This window comes from Alexandromys fortis, unplaced genomic scaffold (genome assembly GCF_014885135.2).
Source record: "Alexandromys fortis isolate MF-2015 unplaced genomic scaffold, M_Fortis_MF-2015_v1.1 scaffold_36, whole genome shotgun sequence".
NCBI classification, from domain to species: domain Eukaryota; kingdom Metazoa; phylum Chordata; class Mammalia; order Rodentia; family Cricetidae; genus Alexandromys; species Alexandromys fortis.
This window is the reverse complement of record NW_026067915.1, coordinates 10,670,082-10,686,320: the sequence shown is the minus strand read 5'-3', so window position 1 is coordinate 10,686,320 and position 16,239 is coordinate 10,670,082. Positions and strand designations below refer to the sequence as shown.

General features: G+C 45.1%; 2 protein-coding genes across 8 annotated transcripts in view; both read right to left on the bottom strand.

The window, feature by feature from the left end:
* The window catches only part of Setd2 (SET domain containing 2, histone lysine methyltransferase), a 105,981-nt gene extending 96,500 nt beyond the window's left edge, over positions 1-9,481 (bottom strand). Inside the window, exons 1-2 of one of the 2 annotated variants that reach the window (XM_050139172.1) lie at positions 8,376-9,481; positions 4,304-4,408 (exon numbers count right to left, since the gene is read on the bottom strand). In XM_050139172.1, coding sequence (XP_049995129.1) covers positions 4,304-4,408; positions 8,376-8,446 — 176 coding nt within the window. In that variant the 5' untranslated portion in view covers positions 8,447-9,481. The remainder of the gene's footprint in view (positions 1-4,303; positions 4,409-8,375) is intronic. The other variant, XM_050139173.1, reaches the window with a different exon arrangement.
* Positions 9,482-10,998: 1,517 nt separating this feature from the next.
* Kif9 (kinesin family member 9) overlaps positions 10,999-16,239 on the bottom strand; it is a 55,286-nt gene continuing 50,045 nt past the window's right edge. For 4 of the 6 annotated variants that reach the window (XM_050139570.1, XM_050139571.1, XM_050139574.1 and 1 more), the window contains one exon: positions 11,000-14,634. In XM_050139570.1, the coding sequence (XP_049995527.1) occupies positions 14,572-14,634 (63 nt within the window). In that variant the 3' untranslated portion in view covers positions 11,000-14,571. Of the gene's footprint in view, positions 14,635-16,239 lie in introns of all 6 variants that reach the window. The other 2 variants (XM_050139575.1, XM_050139573.1) reach the window with 2 other exon arrangements.

The following is a 16,239-nucleotide window of genomic DNA, read 5'->3' as shown; positions in this document are numbered from 1 at the left end:
GGAATAGATAAATTATTGGCAGTTATATTTTTAACCAGACAAAAAGAAAAAAGAAAAAGAGAAACAGAAAATCAAGGCTAGCCAGGCATGGTGGGAGGCAGAGGCAGGCACATCTGTGTTTGAGGCCAGCCTGGTCTACAGAGGAAGTCCACCCTATCTCAAAAAACCAGGACAACAAAACAAAACTGACAACAATGAGCTAGCATAGCAGGCAAATGCACATGCCACCAAGTCTGACTATCTGATTTCAATCCCTGGGATTTACACAGTAGACAGAAGGGAATGACTCCCAAAAGTTGCCCCTAACCTCCACAGGTATATAGGTACTCACACACATACAAAAACCCTTCCTAGAGATTGGAGAGATGGCTCAGAGGTTAAGAGCACTGACTGCTCTTCCAGAGGTCCTGAGTTCAGTTCCCAGCAACCACATGGTGGCTCACAACCATCTGTAATGAGATCTGGTGCCCTTTTTTGGCGGGCAGGCATACATGCAGACAGAACATTGTATACATAATAAATAAATTTTTTAAAAAATTAAAAAAAAAAAAACCTTCCTAAAGAGAAGGTCTAACTATACTTGACAAGGAAGTGGGCAGTAGCAAGAGCTATTAGTCAGAAACCACCACATGCTCCAGATTCTTGCAAGCCCACAGCAGTGCTCCCAGTAAGCAGCCCTTCTATCGGGCCTGTTTGCACGATTATATTCTTATCAACACCCACACCATCCCAAGCTATTTTCACTAGCAAGATGTTAGCATTTGACAGAAAAAGCCCTCTAAAATAAAAGGCAGCTTTAGAGACTCACACCAACTTTAGAACTCAATTTAAATAACCAATTTACTTACTCAGCTGGAAAAGCCACTAAGTAGCCCCTAGGCTTGACCAAAATGAAACAAAAGACTACCAGACCTTAATGTTTTTTAAAATGCCTCATTTGTAGGCCAGCGGTGGTGGCGCACACCTTTAATCCCAGCACTCAGGAGGCAGAGGCAGGCAGATCTCTATGAGTTCGAGGCCAGCCTGGTCTACAAGAGCTAGTTCCAGGACAGGAACCAAAAGCTACAGAGAAACCCTGTCTCAAAAAAATAAATAAATAAATAAAAATGTCTCATTTGTGTTTAACAAATACAGGTAATCATAAACTACCTCCAAAATTTAAACACAAATATACTCAGATTGAAAAAATGGTATGGTTACCTGAATGTGCTAAGAGGCCTCAAAAGTAATATATTAAAACACTGGGGAATAAGTAGGATCCTGATATCATGATGTCTCTAACAGCTCAGCCAAAAGTAAATTTCAAAAAGAGAGGCTGGTAAAATGGCCCACCAGGTAAAAAGCATGGCTCAGCCTCAGTTTGATGCCTGGAACTCAAGTTAGAAAGAGAGAACTAATATGCTGGGTGGGGGTGGGGGCCCGCATGCCTTTAATCCCAGCACTTGGGAGGCAGAGACAGGTGGATCTCTGTGAGTTCAAGACCAGCCTGGTCTACAAGAGCTAGTTCCAGGACAGGCTCCAAAGCTACAGAAAAACCCTGGCTCAAAAAAAAAAACGGAAAAGAAAAAAAAAAAAAAAAAGAATTCCCAAAAATGGTTCTCTAACCTCTATACAGCAGCATGACATTCACATGCCCACCTCACAGACACATACTACCCACTCATTTTCATACACATGCACACACACAAAATTAGGGGAAAGTAATACAAATAGCAAACTTCCCACTACTGGTGGTGAATCTATGCTAAAAATTATTTATTTTATTGCCTATAATTATATAAAGTATGCCTATAATGCAAGTATTTGTTAAATTGAGTCAAGATTGGGAGTCTCCAAAAAAGTTATGCTATTATAACCTGAGATGGTGGAACGGAGAGTGAGTTTTTCCATCACTAGTTCTCTATGCACATGTCTATAATCCCATAATACAGTAAAATAATTTACAGGCTAGGCTTCATAGCAAAATTTTGTCTCAAAAACAAAATGAAACAAGCCGGATTTCTCAAGAAGAAATCTAAAGCTGATTGTTGGTGATTCTACGGTGATAAACTATGACTTATAATAGGTTTTAGTGCACTATAAAATAAGGTACTATTCTAGTTATCTTTTTGTTTAAGGTACTATTCTATAGTTGTACTGAGTGAATTTGTTCAGTGAGTCTCTAACCCAACTTGCTCATCTTTTGCTGTCATTCACCATGACTATTCTATCTTCTCAGTACAACTGACAAGACTCATGGAAAAACACACACTAGGGTTAAAAAGTTATTAGAATACCTATTAATAAATCATGCATGAAAGTGGTAGCATACAGCTTTAATCCCAGCACCTGGGAGGCAGAGGCAGGAGGATCTCATGTTACAGGGAGGCCTGTAACATGAGGGGCTGGCTTGTTGGGGTTTCTGTCCTGCCCGGTAACCCACAGCCGGGAAGCCCCAAAGAAAATCACAGAGATTTAAGTTATAAAGCTGATTGGCCCATTAGCTCAGGTTTTTTTTTTTTTTTTGGTTTTTCGAGACAGGGTTTCTCTGTGGTTCTGGAGCCTGTCCTAGAACTAGCGCTTATAGACCAGGCTGGTCTTGAACTCACAGAGATCCACCTGCCTCTGTCTCCCAAGTGCTGGGATTAAAGGCTTGCACCACCACCACCCGGCTTCAGGTTTCTTATTAGGTCTTATGACTTATATTAACCCATTATTCTGATCTATTTTAGCCATATGGCTCTGTATCTGTTTCAGCTGGCAGGTCACATCCTGCTTCCTTGGCAGTCTGGGCAGGACTGGGAGGAATCAACTTCCTCCTTCCCAGAATTCTCCTGTTCTCATTGCATTATTTCTACTTCCTGTCTGGTTTTCCCACCTATACTTCCTGTTTGGCCAATCAGCGTTTATTTAAAACATGATTGACAGAATACAGACAATTCTTCCACACCACTTCCCTCTCTTTTTAAAAAAAAAGGAAACTATCCATAGTTCATTTTTGGGAATGTGGGTATAGTAATCCTGGCTATTTCCAGCTGGTTTGGGCACTGATAATCTTATAGAGACCTAACATGGTGTACAGTGTGAGTTTCCAAAGACAGCCAGTGCTACACAGGGAAACCCTGTCTTTTTTGTTTGTTTTTCGAGACAGGGTTTCTCTGTAGCTTTGGAGCCAGTCCTGGAACTCCCTTTGTAGACCAGGCTGGCCGCCTCTGCCTCCCGAGTGCTAGGATTAAAGGTGTGTGCCACCACTGCCCGGCAGGGAAACCCTGTCTTAACAACAAATACAATGATAATCAACTACCAGGTATGGTGACCTTTAGGGGACCAGAAGCAGGCAGATCTCTGTGAGTTTTAACTCAGCCTGGTCTAAACAGTAAGTTTCAGGACAGCCAGAGCTACACAGTGAGTGAGACTCAGTCTCAAAAGAAAAAAAAAATCATGCAGGACACAGTGGCGTACACTCCCCCCCCACACACACACACACATGCAGGGGCTTGAATCTAGAGCCTTGTGCATGCCATGCCAGTGTTCAACCACTGAACTCTATCACCAGTATTATTATTATTTCTTTAAGACTGGGTCTAAGGCTGGCCTTGAATTACCTCAGTAACCCAACCATGCTTTGAATATTTGATCCTCCTGCCTCAGACTACCAATCACTAGGAGGATTACTAGTCTGTACCATCAGGCCTATGGAGGGTACACATTTGTAATTCTGGCTCTTAGAAGGCCAAGGCGGGAGCTGAAGGTCACCAGGAGGTACCAGTGAGATCGTGTCTCAACAGCAAACAACCAAAAAGGCTCACACACTAAATCTTCACAGTGGAGCTTTCAAAGGAGAATTTCTTGCCTCATGGTGTCACACCTATATTCTCAGCACTGAGAAAGCAGGAGGCACAAGGGCCGTGGAGTTCACATTAGCCTTGATCTAAACTATAAACCAAGATGAATTTTTGGTCTTTATTTTTACTACAGTGGATGTCTTGTAATCTCGCCCAGTCTGGTGGCTTTGTACACTGCCTAAATAGATTACTACAAATTTACAAATTTATCTCCAGTTTAGACCTCCCCTCCAACACCAGACTTATGTAACAATCCAACCTAAACATCTTAACAAGCATCTCCAATTTACTGTGTGTGTGGGGGGGGAACCCTACTAATCCCAATTTGCTCTTTCTACATCATCCCTAACTCAGTTGAGGACAAATTCTGACAGACCAAAAGTCTTAGAATCACCATTAACTTTTCTAATGTGTCATGTGTCAACAAATCCTATTTACTCCTCCACAAACATCGAGCACCCATCTAGTTCAGATACTACCTTGGTATAAGCCACCAGCAACTTTCTTCTGGATTACTAGCTTCTTTACAAGTCTTCAGGCTTCCACTCTGTTCCTCTGCAATGCTACAAATGAGCCTTCTGAAGCTGAAAGCAAATCATATCATTCCTCTGATTAAAACTCAGTGGGGTGCACATGCAGTGCCAGATACTCAGGAAGCTGAGGCAGGAAGATTATTTGAGCTCAAGAATTCAAAGTCAGCCTGGGTTACTCTCAAAAAACAAAATCACACAAAAACCCCAGCCAAATCTGTAGAATGGCTTTACAATGATTCGTGGAATCTGCACTCATGATATTGTGAACCTGTTTACTATCACTTTCCTTCTCATTACTGAGAAGAGTTTATACTACTGCCTCAGCAAGTTATTACCCCTACTTGAATTATAATGGTTACTGCCCAACCACCCCAACTCCTGCCCTTCCCATCGGACACACTTTCTTTGTTTTTTTTCTGAGACAGAGTTTCTGTCCAGGAATTGGCTCTACAGGCCAGAGGTGGCCTTGAACTCACAGACATCTACATGCCTCTGCCTCCCAAATGCTGGCATTAAAGGTGCATGCCACCACCGCCCGGCCACACACATATTTTATATCTCGGCCTAAATATTACTCTCAAGGATGCTTACTAGTTTATCCCACTTTAGATGGTTACTCCTTCAACAATAAGAAATTTCCCACATCCTATAGGATTTCCAAGGCATTTTACCTTTGGTCATTCCTCATAATTTATTGTTTATTGACCTCATTGGAATGTAAACTTCACAAGAATAAATTTTTCTTGTTCCTACAGTGCCAACCTTTAGTAAAGACAGGCTTGTGTTTACAAAAAAAAAAAAAGTTAAATGCCACTTTTATCATTTGTCTCCTCCTTACGACAAGTTCCCGAGGACTCTGTTAGACGTGCTATGCCCTCAATATCTACCCCTACACTATCACAGACAGACAATGTAGTTAATCAAATGATTATAGCCATTTCACCTGAACACAATGTCACACTGTAGGAAAAGCCAAGGCCTACTCACATGCACCTGACTAAGAATGCGCGCAAGACAAATACAGATCATCAGGCCCAACTCAAAGTCTAATCAAAGCAAATTTACATTCCAACTGACACTTCTTCAGAGAACCATTTCAAACCATCCCAAGGCTGAAAGGGAATGAATGACTTGCCCCTTCACAACCAAGCTTCCCCTCAAATACAGCCAACTTCATCTTTTATCTTAAATCATACCTCTCAATTTTCCGTATTAACCCTGGCTAAAAGTACTTAGACACAAAACCTGGCTAAAAGTACTTGAACACACCACACTCTGTGCCAAGAGCTGTTCACTCATCTCATGTAATCATCAAAGCCCTAGAAGTTGCTACTATTAGGATAACCATTTCCAAAATGGGAAAACCCAAATTTAAAGGTAAGTCATTTGTTCAAGATTAGTGTTCATGTGCAGGTTTGTCTGACTCGAAAATATGGTTCTCTCTCTTTTTTTTTTTTTTGGTTTTTCGAGACAGGATTTCTCTGTGGCTTTGGAGCCTGTCCTGGAACTAGCTCTGTAGACCAGGCTGGCCTCATCAAACTCACAGAGATCCGCCTGCCTCTGCCTCCCAAGTGCTGGGATTAAAGGCGTGCCACCATCGCCCGGCGAAAATATGGTTCTTTAACCTTGCATTGTGCTCCCCAGTTTTAAACACTACTTCCTCACGTGGTCTGCTATCACTTTACTTCTCATTTCTTGACCAGGCCTCATTTTCTTCATATGTAAAAGAGGGAATACTGTTCAAGATGCCTGCCAACATCAGTCCAGTACTAAGAAACATTTTATAACCTATACAGGTAAATAAACAGGGAAAAAAAGACATGTATTAGAACTTACTCTTCATATTAAGAACTCTGAAGCAGTAATGTCAGAAAAGCAATAAAATTTCAGAAACTGAAAAACAATAAACATGATTTCTCACTGTAGTTAAGTTTTTCTGACTCCATTTTTCCACATATTATGAAAAATGTTTTGCTCCAATAAAAAAAAAAAAAAGGATATAATCCTATCAGCAAGGATGATGTCTTCACCATGCAACCTGGAACAAGTCACTGAAAGGCTCTTGGCCTTTCCTGGGCTAGCATGTTACTTTGTACAAGGAAAGCAATCAACATTTACTGAATGACACAAATTCCTCCTGAGGTTTTTCACCTCTCAAACCAAAAATCTATTAACAGAACTTTGCTACTGAACTAATTATACAGTAAATCCAAACATTCCAATTAAAATGTTAATCCAAAGTCAAGAACCCAGGGAAGGATAAAGCCATGCTGGTTTACTATTGCCAGGGAAAGATGGATTTTGTTTTATTAAGACTGTGCATAGAGATGACCTATGTTATTAAGCCTTCTGCAAAGCACAGAACAAACTAAAATGCCAGAGAACAGCTTTAGGGTCTCTGCAAGCTTAAAAGAAGGCGAGATGAAACTACTCAGGCTCTTCTTAGGTGAAAACAGGACCTTTAAAATTGTCCCAATAAAATTTTGTACTTTTCTTTAGGCAACATAAAAGATTTTGCTTTTTGTGTGGATATAACCAACACTCCAACAAAATAACTTTTATGTTACAATATCAAAGAACTATCTTGGAAGATTCAGACAGTCCTGAACCAAGGTTAAAAATTTGGCAAAGGTTCCAAAGACTGTGTAAAGTGTCATACTTTAGTTATGAAAGTTGAACAGCTCCACTAGATCTCCCCACAAAAGTTAACTTTGGAGAGAATTTTGTGTGCTATGAAGTGTATCAATATGAGCAAAACGAGTTAAACAATGGTTTTTTCAAGTCCCGCACCCATATTGTAATCCCAGCAGTCAGGAAGCTGAAGAAGGAGGGTCCCAGGTTCAAGGCCGGCCTGAGCAACAGGGTGCGACCACTAAGCTAAAAAAACAAAATGATCCTGTAGAAATTTAGGAAGGAACTGACTCCAGATTCTGAAGTGGAAGCTTTCTGTTTACTTTTATTGTGTTTTGAGGCCATCTTCAGTAAGCAGCCAAGGCTGCCTACAGTCCTAACTCAGGTGGTAGTGGCGCCTCCAAACCTGACTGCTAAGCTTGCTGTGCTATCAGATACTGCCCAACAGAAATATAAAAATGTCCCTGACTGAAAAGAAACTATACTTTGGACAAAACTATGTTTCACTATTTTCTTTAGAGACTATGCAGAGATTTTGAGGTCTCTTAAAATCTTCACACGGAGCAAAAAGTCACCCTTGTAGGTAAGATTCTGTTACCTAAGAAATAGTATGCCAAAGCGTTCAAGCCTCATAATCGAGAAAAGAAACGTTCGTCGGGTTTTCACTTTCAGGTAAAAACAAAAAACAAAACTGGTGTCACCTCAACAACGGGACCAGACAAACCTCGCCACCATTACAAAACCCAAGTGCCAAAGGTACAGAATGTGAAGCTCACAGCACTATTGGGCCTGGGTCTGGTGCCCAAGAGGGGGCGGGGGGGGGGGAATCAAAACCAAGACTGCAACGCGGGGCCCCTCCGCGGATCACTGCAGAGAGACGCGCGCTAGGCCCTTCCGGTCCGAGTTGCCGTCACCGGTAGGCAGGGCGACGGGTCGAGCTTCCACCCGAGCCCGGGGATTCTCGGCCTAGACTCGCCGGCGTCCTATAGCCGACTTTGGCCTCAGCCGCGTCTCGGACTATGCACCGTGGTCTGCGACCGAAGCCTGGACCGCCGCCGAGCGTCCTGAAGGAGCTGCGGGGAGCGCCGAGCTCTGGGCCGGCCGACTGAGGACGCGGCAACGGCAGTGGAGGCCGTGGCCGCCCCTCCCCCACCGGGCCGCCCCAACTGCCGCTGCGACGCGAGCAGCGGTATCCGCGCCAGGCTTAACCGCCCGGCCGGCCGAGGCCAAGCGAGGCGGCCTGAGGTGCCGCGCCGGGCCTGTTCCCCACCGCGACCGCGCGAAGCCGCCCAAGGGCCCGTTACTCCGCGCGCCGCCACCGGTCGGGACGCGCCGCCCTCGGCTGAGGCGACCGAAGGCAGCGGGAGGCCGCGGATCTGAGACTTACTCAGGGGTCGGGTGCTCGGGATCGTAGAAATCCCCCATCTTCGGTGGCGGCTGCGACGGCAGCTGCTTCATGAGGAGCAGCTGGAGGCGGCGACGCTAGCCCCCTCCCCGCGGCAGGCCGATGCGGGGGAGGGGACCGGAGGGGAGGAGGCCGCTGGTCCGATCGCGGCGGCGGCAGGGGCGGCCCGCGTCGCTGGCTGGCTGGCTCGCCCGCTCACTCCCTCCCTCCCTCCGGCAACCGCCCGTCGCTCTCTCCCTCACACACTCCCGGAGCAACGCGCACCCCGCCCGCCCTGCAGCCTTGCAGGCCCAGCCCCTTAAAGAGACACGCACAGGCAGCCCACCGGCCGCCAGTCGGCGCGCCTGCCCCAGCCCGCCGACCCTGGCAGGGGCGGGTGCACCCCGAGGGCCGGGCCGGGCCTCGCCTGCGGCTTCCCGGAACAATAAGTCCCAGGGCTGCGTGTTGTAGGCGGGTCCCGGAGCTGGAGGGGCGCCACCGCTACCCCTCCCCGGGCGATAGCCCGAGCCCCTCAGGACACCGGCCTTCTTCCCTCGAAGCCCGCCACCACCCGCCGCCCGAAGCCCGGGAGCCCACGGAGAGCCCGGCCTCCAGGCCGTGAGGTAGCGCAGCGGCCGCTCTCGCCCCTTTATTTCTTCTCTCCAGGCTCTTCATCCCGCTCTCCACGCGAACGGAAAGCCAGCTAAGCTGGGGATGCTTCTCGGGCCGGGCTACTCGGACACGCCTCCCTCCTTCAGCCTCCCGCCGCCCCCACCCCCGTGGCCCCACCACCTCCTGCCTTCTTCCTACACCCCCCCACCCGGTATTCTGCCCTCACCCCAAAAGGCTGAAAGGCAATGTTTGTTGCTTAGGCCTCGGAGGCAATGAGTGGGGAAAAGGTTATTAATTGCTCTCTTGCAAAAGAAAAAAAAAAGGTTAGATAACGTGAACTACGAGCTTTTTGTTTCTGGAAGGAGAAGTTGGAGTGCGCAAGAAACTGTCAGGTAAACTTACAGGACGCCGAATGTATAGTAGTTGCGTATCATGAAAGTGACAGTAGAGAGTTCAAATCTTTGTGGAGTTTTCGGGGGAAGAATAGCCACTAATTTTTAATTGGATTTACCAATAAATTGAAATGTGATTTAACAGAAGTCCTTCACTAGCTAACTTTGTCGTGTTGTTGATGTTTAGACAGGATCATCTGTAGACTTTCCTTTAACACTAGAACGTACACCCTCTTGAGTGCTGACATTCTGGGTTTTAACAAGTTTTTTGGTTCGAGACAGGGTTTCTCCGTGTACGTCTAGCAGTTCTGGAACTCACTGTCCAGACCAGGCTGGCCTTGAACTCAGAGACCTGCCTGCCTCTGCCTCTCAAGTGCTAGGATTAAAGCCCTGTGCCCCATCGCCCCGCCCTCACTTTTAAAGTGTATTTTTAAAATGGTGTTTATCTGTATGGTGTGTGTTGAGGACACACGTGTGGGGACCAGAGAACATTAGCGAGTCCATTCTCTCCTCCCAATATGTGGGTCCCAGAGATGTAACTTCCATCATAAGGCCAGGCAGCCAGTGCTTTTATGGGCTGAGCCATCTCTTGAATTTCTTTTTTTTTTTTACTTGTATGTAGGTAAGCAGTATCTATTTTCTCTTTATCATTTTATATAGCGGTTAATCGGGCTTTATTTTTTTTCCTGGTAACTTTAGCCAGGTTCAAGGTGCACAGAACTTCATGAGTTTTCATCTGTGGCACTAGAATTTGATATGTACCTTATGCTGACCATAAACTCAAAATCCTCCTACTCCAGCCTCCCTGATGCTGGAGTTACAGGTGCCAGACACCACAGCCTGCTGAAGATGAAAGTTTAAATGTGAACAGATTCTCACTGATCTGAGGATAGAGGTACTTGTGAAACCCTGAACTTCCTCTTTTTCTTCACTTTTCTGTCTGTTTATTTGGGGCAGGGTTTTGTGTGTCCCAGATGGCCTTGATCTCTATTTGTAGCCAAAGATGACTCTAACTTCCTCCTGCAGCCACCCCTCAGTGCTGAGATTACAGGCATGCATTATCTGGTGCTGGGAATTGAACTCGCGGCTTCTCAAATACTAGACAAGCACTCCATCAACTGAGAAACATTCCCAGTATATAAAACCCTAAACTTAACAGATGTCAACACATTTTAGGTTATTATAGTCCAATGGATAAGTTCTATCTGGCACTATGTAAACCAATACCAGGCAGTTTCTAGCCATATGATACTGGACATGACTGTTTCTCGGGCTTCTACTGCCTTGCCTATAAAATAGAAGTGTATCTACCACACAGATAATATTAGTGAACATGTTTGTACAATGCCTCTTACTAAACAATAAGGTATATTTAAGGCTTTTTTTTTAAAGATAGTTTAATTTGTAGCCCAAGTTTGCCTTGAACTTGAAGTCCTCCTGCATCAGCCTTTTGGTGGGCCACCATGCCCAACTCTTAGATTTTTGAATAGGTTTGGAGCACTTTGCCTTAAATACTCCATAAGCCAATGGCAGCCACTTGGCACTAGAATAGAGCTATTTTAGGTGGGAACAACAAGCTGAGAGGAACCTAAGGTAGCTTGTGCAAGTTTCCCATTTCCTTAAAAACAAAGTCAATGGAGCTGGAGAGATGGCTCAGTGATGAAGAGCACTGCTCTTCTTCAGGGGAACCGGGTTCAATTCCTAGCACCGACATAGCAGTTCATGACTGTCGGTAACTCCAGTTCTACAGGATCTGACACCTTCACACCGATGTGTAGGCAAAACACCAATGCACATAAAATAATTTTTTAAAAGTAAGCAGTTTTTTAGCAGGGGACAGAAGAGTACTTGCCAGGTGATGATAACAGTCTGGTCATAACCTACTGGAATAAGCATGTCAAACCATAGGGTCAGTGGAAATCATAAGGCCCATAACTCTTTGATTCAGAATTTTCAGTCAGGCAGTATTTTTGAGAGTATTCAGGAACCTCTGGAGTCTGCTTTGCTGTGCCTATCCCAGGTTGGCCTCCACCTCCAAGATAGGACTGCAGATATGTCCCTCCACATGCAGGCTAGATTCAAGGCAAAGACAGGCATCCTTGGAACACGTCCTGGCAGGGAGCAGGGGCATCAAGATCATCCTCAGCTACACAGTGAGATTGGGGCCAGCCTGTGCTATGGGAGACTGGCTCACAATATAAAACATGATTTGGATATCCTTTTTTCTTTTCAGCCCAGACTTGCCCTAGTTCCCTATCCTCCTACCTCATTCTCTGTATTTACTATGATCAGCTTCCTGACCAAAGCAGTGAACACTTTTTAGCTTATTGAATACCGCTCCCCCCCCTTTTTTTTTTTAAAGATAGGGTCTCACTGTGTAGCAGGCAGGCCTTAAACTCAAAGATACAGCTGCTTCTGCTTCCTGAGTGCTAGGACTAAAGATGTGAGTCACCATGCCCTACCAGCCCATGCTTTTGTACAGAAAGCCCTCCAATGTATTTAAAGGAAAAAATGTCCAAAATCACCAACATGAAACCTATTCCCACTCCTAGAGTGCTGAATACCATAAAAACCTTGAGAATTGCTCCTCCTAGTAGTATCTCCCATGGGCCCAGACCACATCCATCCCATCACACTTCAGGGTGGCTACTAGTAGCCCTTAAAGTCAACTTTGGTGATTTATTAAAATAAATAAATAAATAAATAAAAGGGAAGAAAGCCCAAGTCCACCACAGGTATGTCCTAGGATTTGATAAAGGGATGGGAAACGTCTTTAGAACAGGGGAATACCGGATGATCCTGAGCACATTCTTCAAAACTATTTGTAAATTTTCCCCCTTCTGGTGCTGAAAATTTAACCCAGTGGTTTGCATATGTTAGGTGTCCTAGTTAGCTTTGTCAACTTGACTTAGCCTAGAGTCACCTGAGAGGAAAGCCTCAGCCAAGGAATTGTTTAGATCAGATTGGTCTGTGGGCATTTGTGTGGGTAGTTATTAGTGGAGGATGGCCTAGCCCACTTTGGGCAGCACATACCTAAGTAGCCAGTCCAGGGCTGCATAAGAAAACTAGCATAATTTCTGCTCTGATTTCCTGAAGTGATGGACTGTGTCCCAGAAGTGTAAGCCATTTCCTCCCCTAAGCTGCTTCCAGGTGTTTTATCACAGCAACACAATGAAACAGAACACTAAGCAAGCGGCCCCTGCCGCTGAACCATATCCACAACCAATATAGACTTTGAACTAATATATTGACTAATAAACGAATATAGATTGACTGATACAACACATAAGCAATTAGATGTGTTCTAAGATAGAACTGGGTGTTACCTTTTTTCTCAAATGGCATTTTTTTTCTACACACCCAGGCCAGAGTTCTGACTCAAATGGAACCTGACTAAGGCTTGGAAAAACAAAAGATCATTCCCCATGGAGTCCACAGTTGAACTGGAATTGAGTGAGAGGCTACTTACTTACCCACCCACTTACTCCTTTCCTACCTCTCTACCTAATCCTTTATCCCAAGTAAGGATTGTCTCTGGTCAACAGGAAGGCCACTGTTGAGAGTATGTTGGGTGACCCCCCCCCCCCAGTGCAGAGATTATGCAGCCATGTTTCTTATGCATATAAAGGGGATTCAGACTTGGGTCCTCATGCCTGCAGAACAAGCACTCTTACTCACTTAGCCATGTCCTTTGTCCCAGCTCATACCTGCCTCATATAAAGTAATCTGAGGGCCCGAAGACCTCTGAAGTGCGGTCTGGAATATTTTCTCACTGATTCCCTTGATAGGGCTTCCTCGTAATTCCACTGTAGGTCTCTATCATCTTGGGCATTCAAGGGTATCAGAAAAAGGATTGCTGTCATACCATGTTCAGGGTCAAAGCCTTGGCCCACGAGTCAGGAAGAAAGACTGTGTGGAAGTTCCAAACAGGTCACTCAGCAGAGGCTGCCTTTCTCAGCCCCAAGGTACACTGGTCAGCTGGGAAGCTCCCAGAGCCTGTGTTTGTCCTGAGTGAAGCAGTGAGCTCTTTCCCTTGGTGCCATCACCAAGGACACAAGCTCCAGACCCTGAGGACTTGACTCAGGAGTAATGAATGTTTCCTCTTCCCTGCTCAGGCCTGCTGCTGTGATCCCTGTTCCTGTCCAGGGTAACCTGGGCGCCTTCACCTGTGTGTGTCTGTAGTCACACACACTGACAAAGGGAGGAGGCAAGACAGAGAAGCCGCAACACATACCATGTGTGTACTTGACTGGAAAAGTCTAAGGTCAGACGCTCCTGGGCACAGGGGCCCAGTTCTGCCTCTCCCTCTCATAGGCCACTAACTACACCTGATCCTCTTCTGGTTGCCCAGCTAGAAGGATGGGTTGGGAGCTGTAAGAAGTATTCTCAGACCAAGCTCATCTCAGGATGCCCACTGAAGAGGAAAGAGACTGACAGGCAGAGCCTGAATTACTATTTTGATTTCCTACTCAAGGCTCAAGTGGCTTTTAGGGTTTGTTTTTGTTTTTGTTTTTGTTTGAGATAGGTTTCTTAAAGTCCAGACTGACTTTGAACTAGACGTGTAACAGAACTCCTGCTCTTCCTGTCACCACCACCCAAGTGCTGGGATTACAGGCCTGTCCTGCCACCCTAGCTACAATATTAGCTATTCTTTTTCCTTTTGGTGGTGTCGGACTTGGAAGAGTTTCGTGAATGCTAGGCAAGTAAAGTACCACTGAACTACACTCCCAATCCTCCTCATCCTGTGTGCAGGGTGTGTGTGTGTGTCAGAGAGAGAGAGAGAGAGAGAAAGATGCTAGGGACCAAATCCCAGGTGTCATTGCTTGCTAGGGAAACACTAGGACAAGGTTTTAGCCACAAACTATACATAATGAAGATGTCCCTTTCAGACAGAATATTAAGTACTATTCCAAACAGTTTTAAATCCAAACTAGAAAGTAATTTTATCACTGGAGAGATGGCTCAGCAGTTAAAAAAGTAATCTTATCTTGATTTTTACATGTGGTAGCAAATTAAAATCAAAAGTATTCTGTGGAGACAAGCAGGGGTGTCTTTTGGAGGATGTTCATCCTAGCAGGCAGGCAACTGTGTGTTCTCTGGGTTTAGTTCCAGCTTGCAGCAGAGCAAGTGGCTGGAGCTCTGAGCACGTGGTTTAGCAGCTTTCTTAGAACCGACTAGAGTCGCTGGTCTTCGAGCTATTGATGAGACTGTTTTCTGTGTGACTGTTGGAGGCCCACCATGGTTTTCATATAATTGTGCTGGAAGAAAAGGGAACTTGATCAGGTCTTAGCAAGGACTCACAAGCTATGTCACTCACATTTACTTCATCATTCTTCCTGCAGACACTCTCTGGATAGTGCAAATTCTATAAAAAGTAACATTCCATTAGAACACTTTGAATCTAAGGAAAATGTAGGTTTTTTTTTTTTTTTTTTTTTTTTTTTTTTTTTTTTTTTTTTTTTTTTTTTTTTTTTTTTTTTTTTTTTTTTTTTTTGAGACAGGGTTTCTCTGTGGTTTTGGAGCCTGTCCTGGAACTAGCTCTTGTAGACCAGGCTGGTCTTGAACTCACAGAGATCCACCTGCCTCTGCCTCCCAAGTGCTAGGATTAAAGGCGTGTGCCACCACCGCCCGGCTAAAACTATTTTTGAAATACCTGGCAGTTATGTTTAAAAGGAGATATACACTGGGCATAGTAATGCATGCCTTTAATCCCAGCACTCAGGAGGCAGAGGTAGGTGTATCTCTGAGCTCTGGTCTACATAGTGAGTTCCAGGACAGCAGAGCTACATAGTAAGACCCTGTCTAAAGAAAGAAAGGGAGACAAAGGAGGCATGCATGTTTTAGATATTAAAGTATCCCTCAACAGGCTCCCGTATTTGAAAGCTTAGTCTCCAGTGGTAGATCTGATCATTGAGTCACTGAGAGGTAATTGGAAAGTGAAGGCTCTGAACTAAGAGGTAGGACCTGGTAGGAGGATGTAGGCCAATGGGGGTGTGCCCTGAACGAGCACATTGAGACAGGCAGCTGAACGAGCACATTGAGACAGGCAGCTCTCCCTGTGATCTTCCTTACCACCCTGTTCTGATCTGCAAGCTTGTAACAATGGAACTGAGCACAGTCTGAAACTGAGGCAAAAATAAACCTTTTTTCTTCACTCTTCCTTTGTTTCTATTGTTTCTAGACAGGGACTCATAAAACCTAGGCTTGGCTTGACCCTCCTGTGCAAATAAGGATGGCTTTGAACTCCAGATCCTCTTGCCTCCAGCACTCCCAGCACTCAAGAGGCACAGGTAGTAGCTTTGCTTAATCCTTTTCAGCTCTTTCCCTCAGGTGTTTGTCACAGCAACAGGATTCTACCTCCGAGGTTGGGCTATACTGTTGCAAGCCCTCCCTCTACAGCTGCACTAGTCACAAATTCTTCCCTTTCTTTTTAAATTTAAATTCTGTCCTTTTAATACACTGGTAGGCTCCTTGAGAGCAGGAAGGAAAGGCTGTCATTAAAGCGGCAGGCAGGAAAGGAGCAAATGCTAAAGCTAGTTTGGACTATGGAAAGGAACTTAGCATCCCCCAGGTAAGAGGCTGACCTGCATCGCCAACACTAAGCTGGACTTCTCTTTTCTTTCTTGACGTAGGGTCTGAATATAGCCCATTATGGCCTTGAACTCAAGATACTCCCACCTCAGCCCCCAAAATGCTAAAATTACAGGATTTGACATAATACCTGACTCAAGATGGAATATTTCCTCTCTGTGATTCTTGGTATTGAAGCCAAGGTCTACACAGGCTAGTCAAGTGTTCTGTTTCTGAGCTACATCTCTCTCTCTCTCTCTCTCTCTCTCTCTCTCTCTCTCTCTCTCTCATTC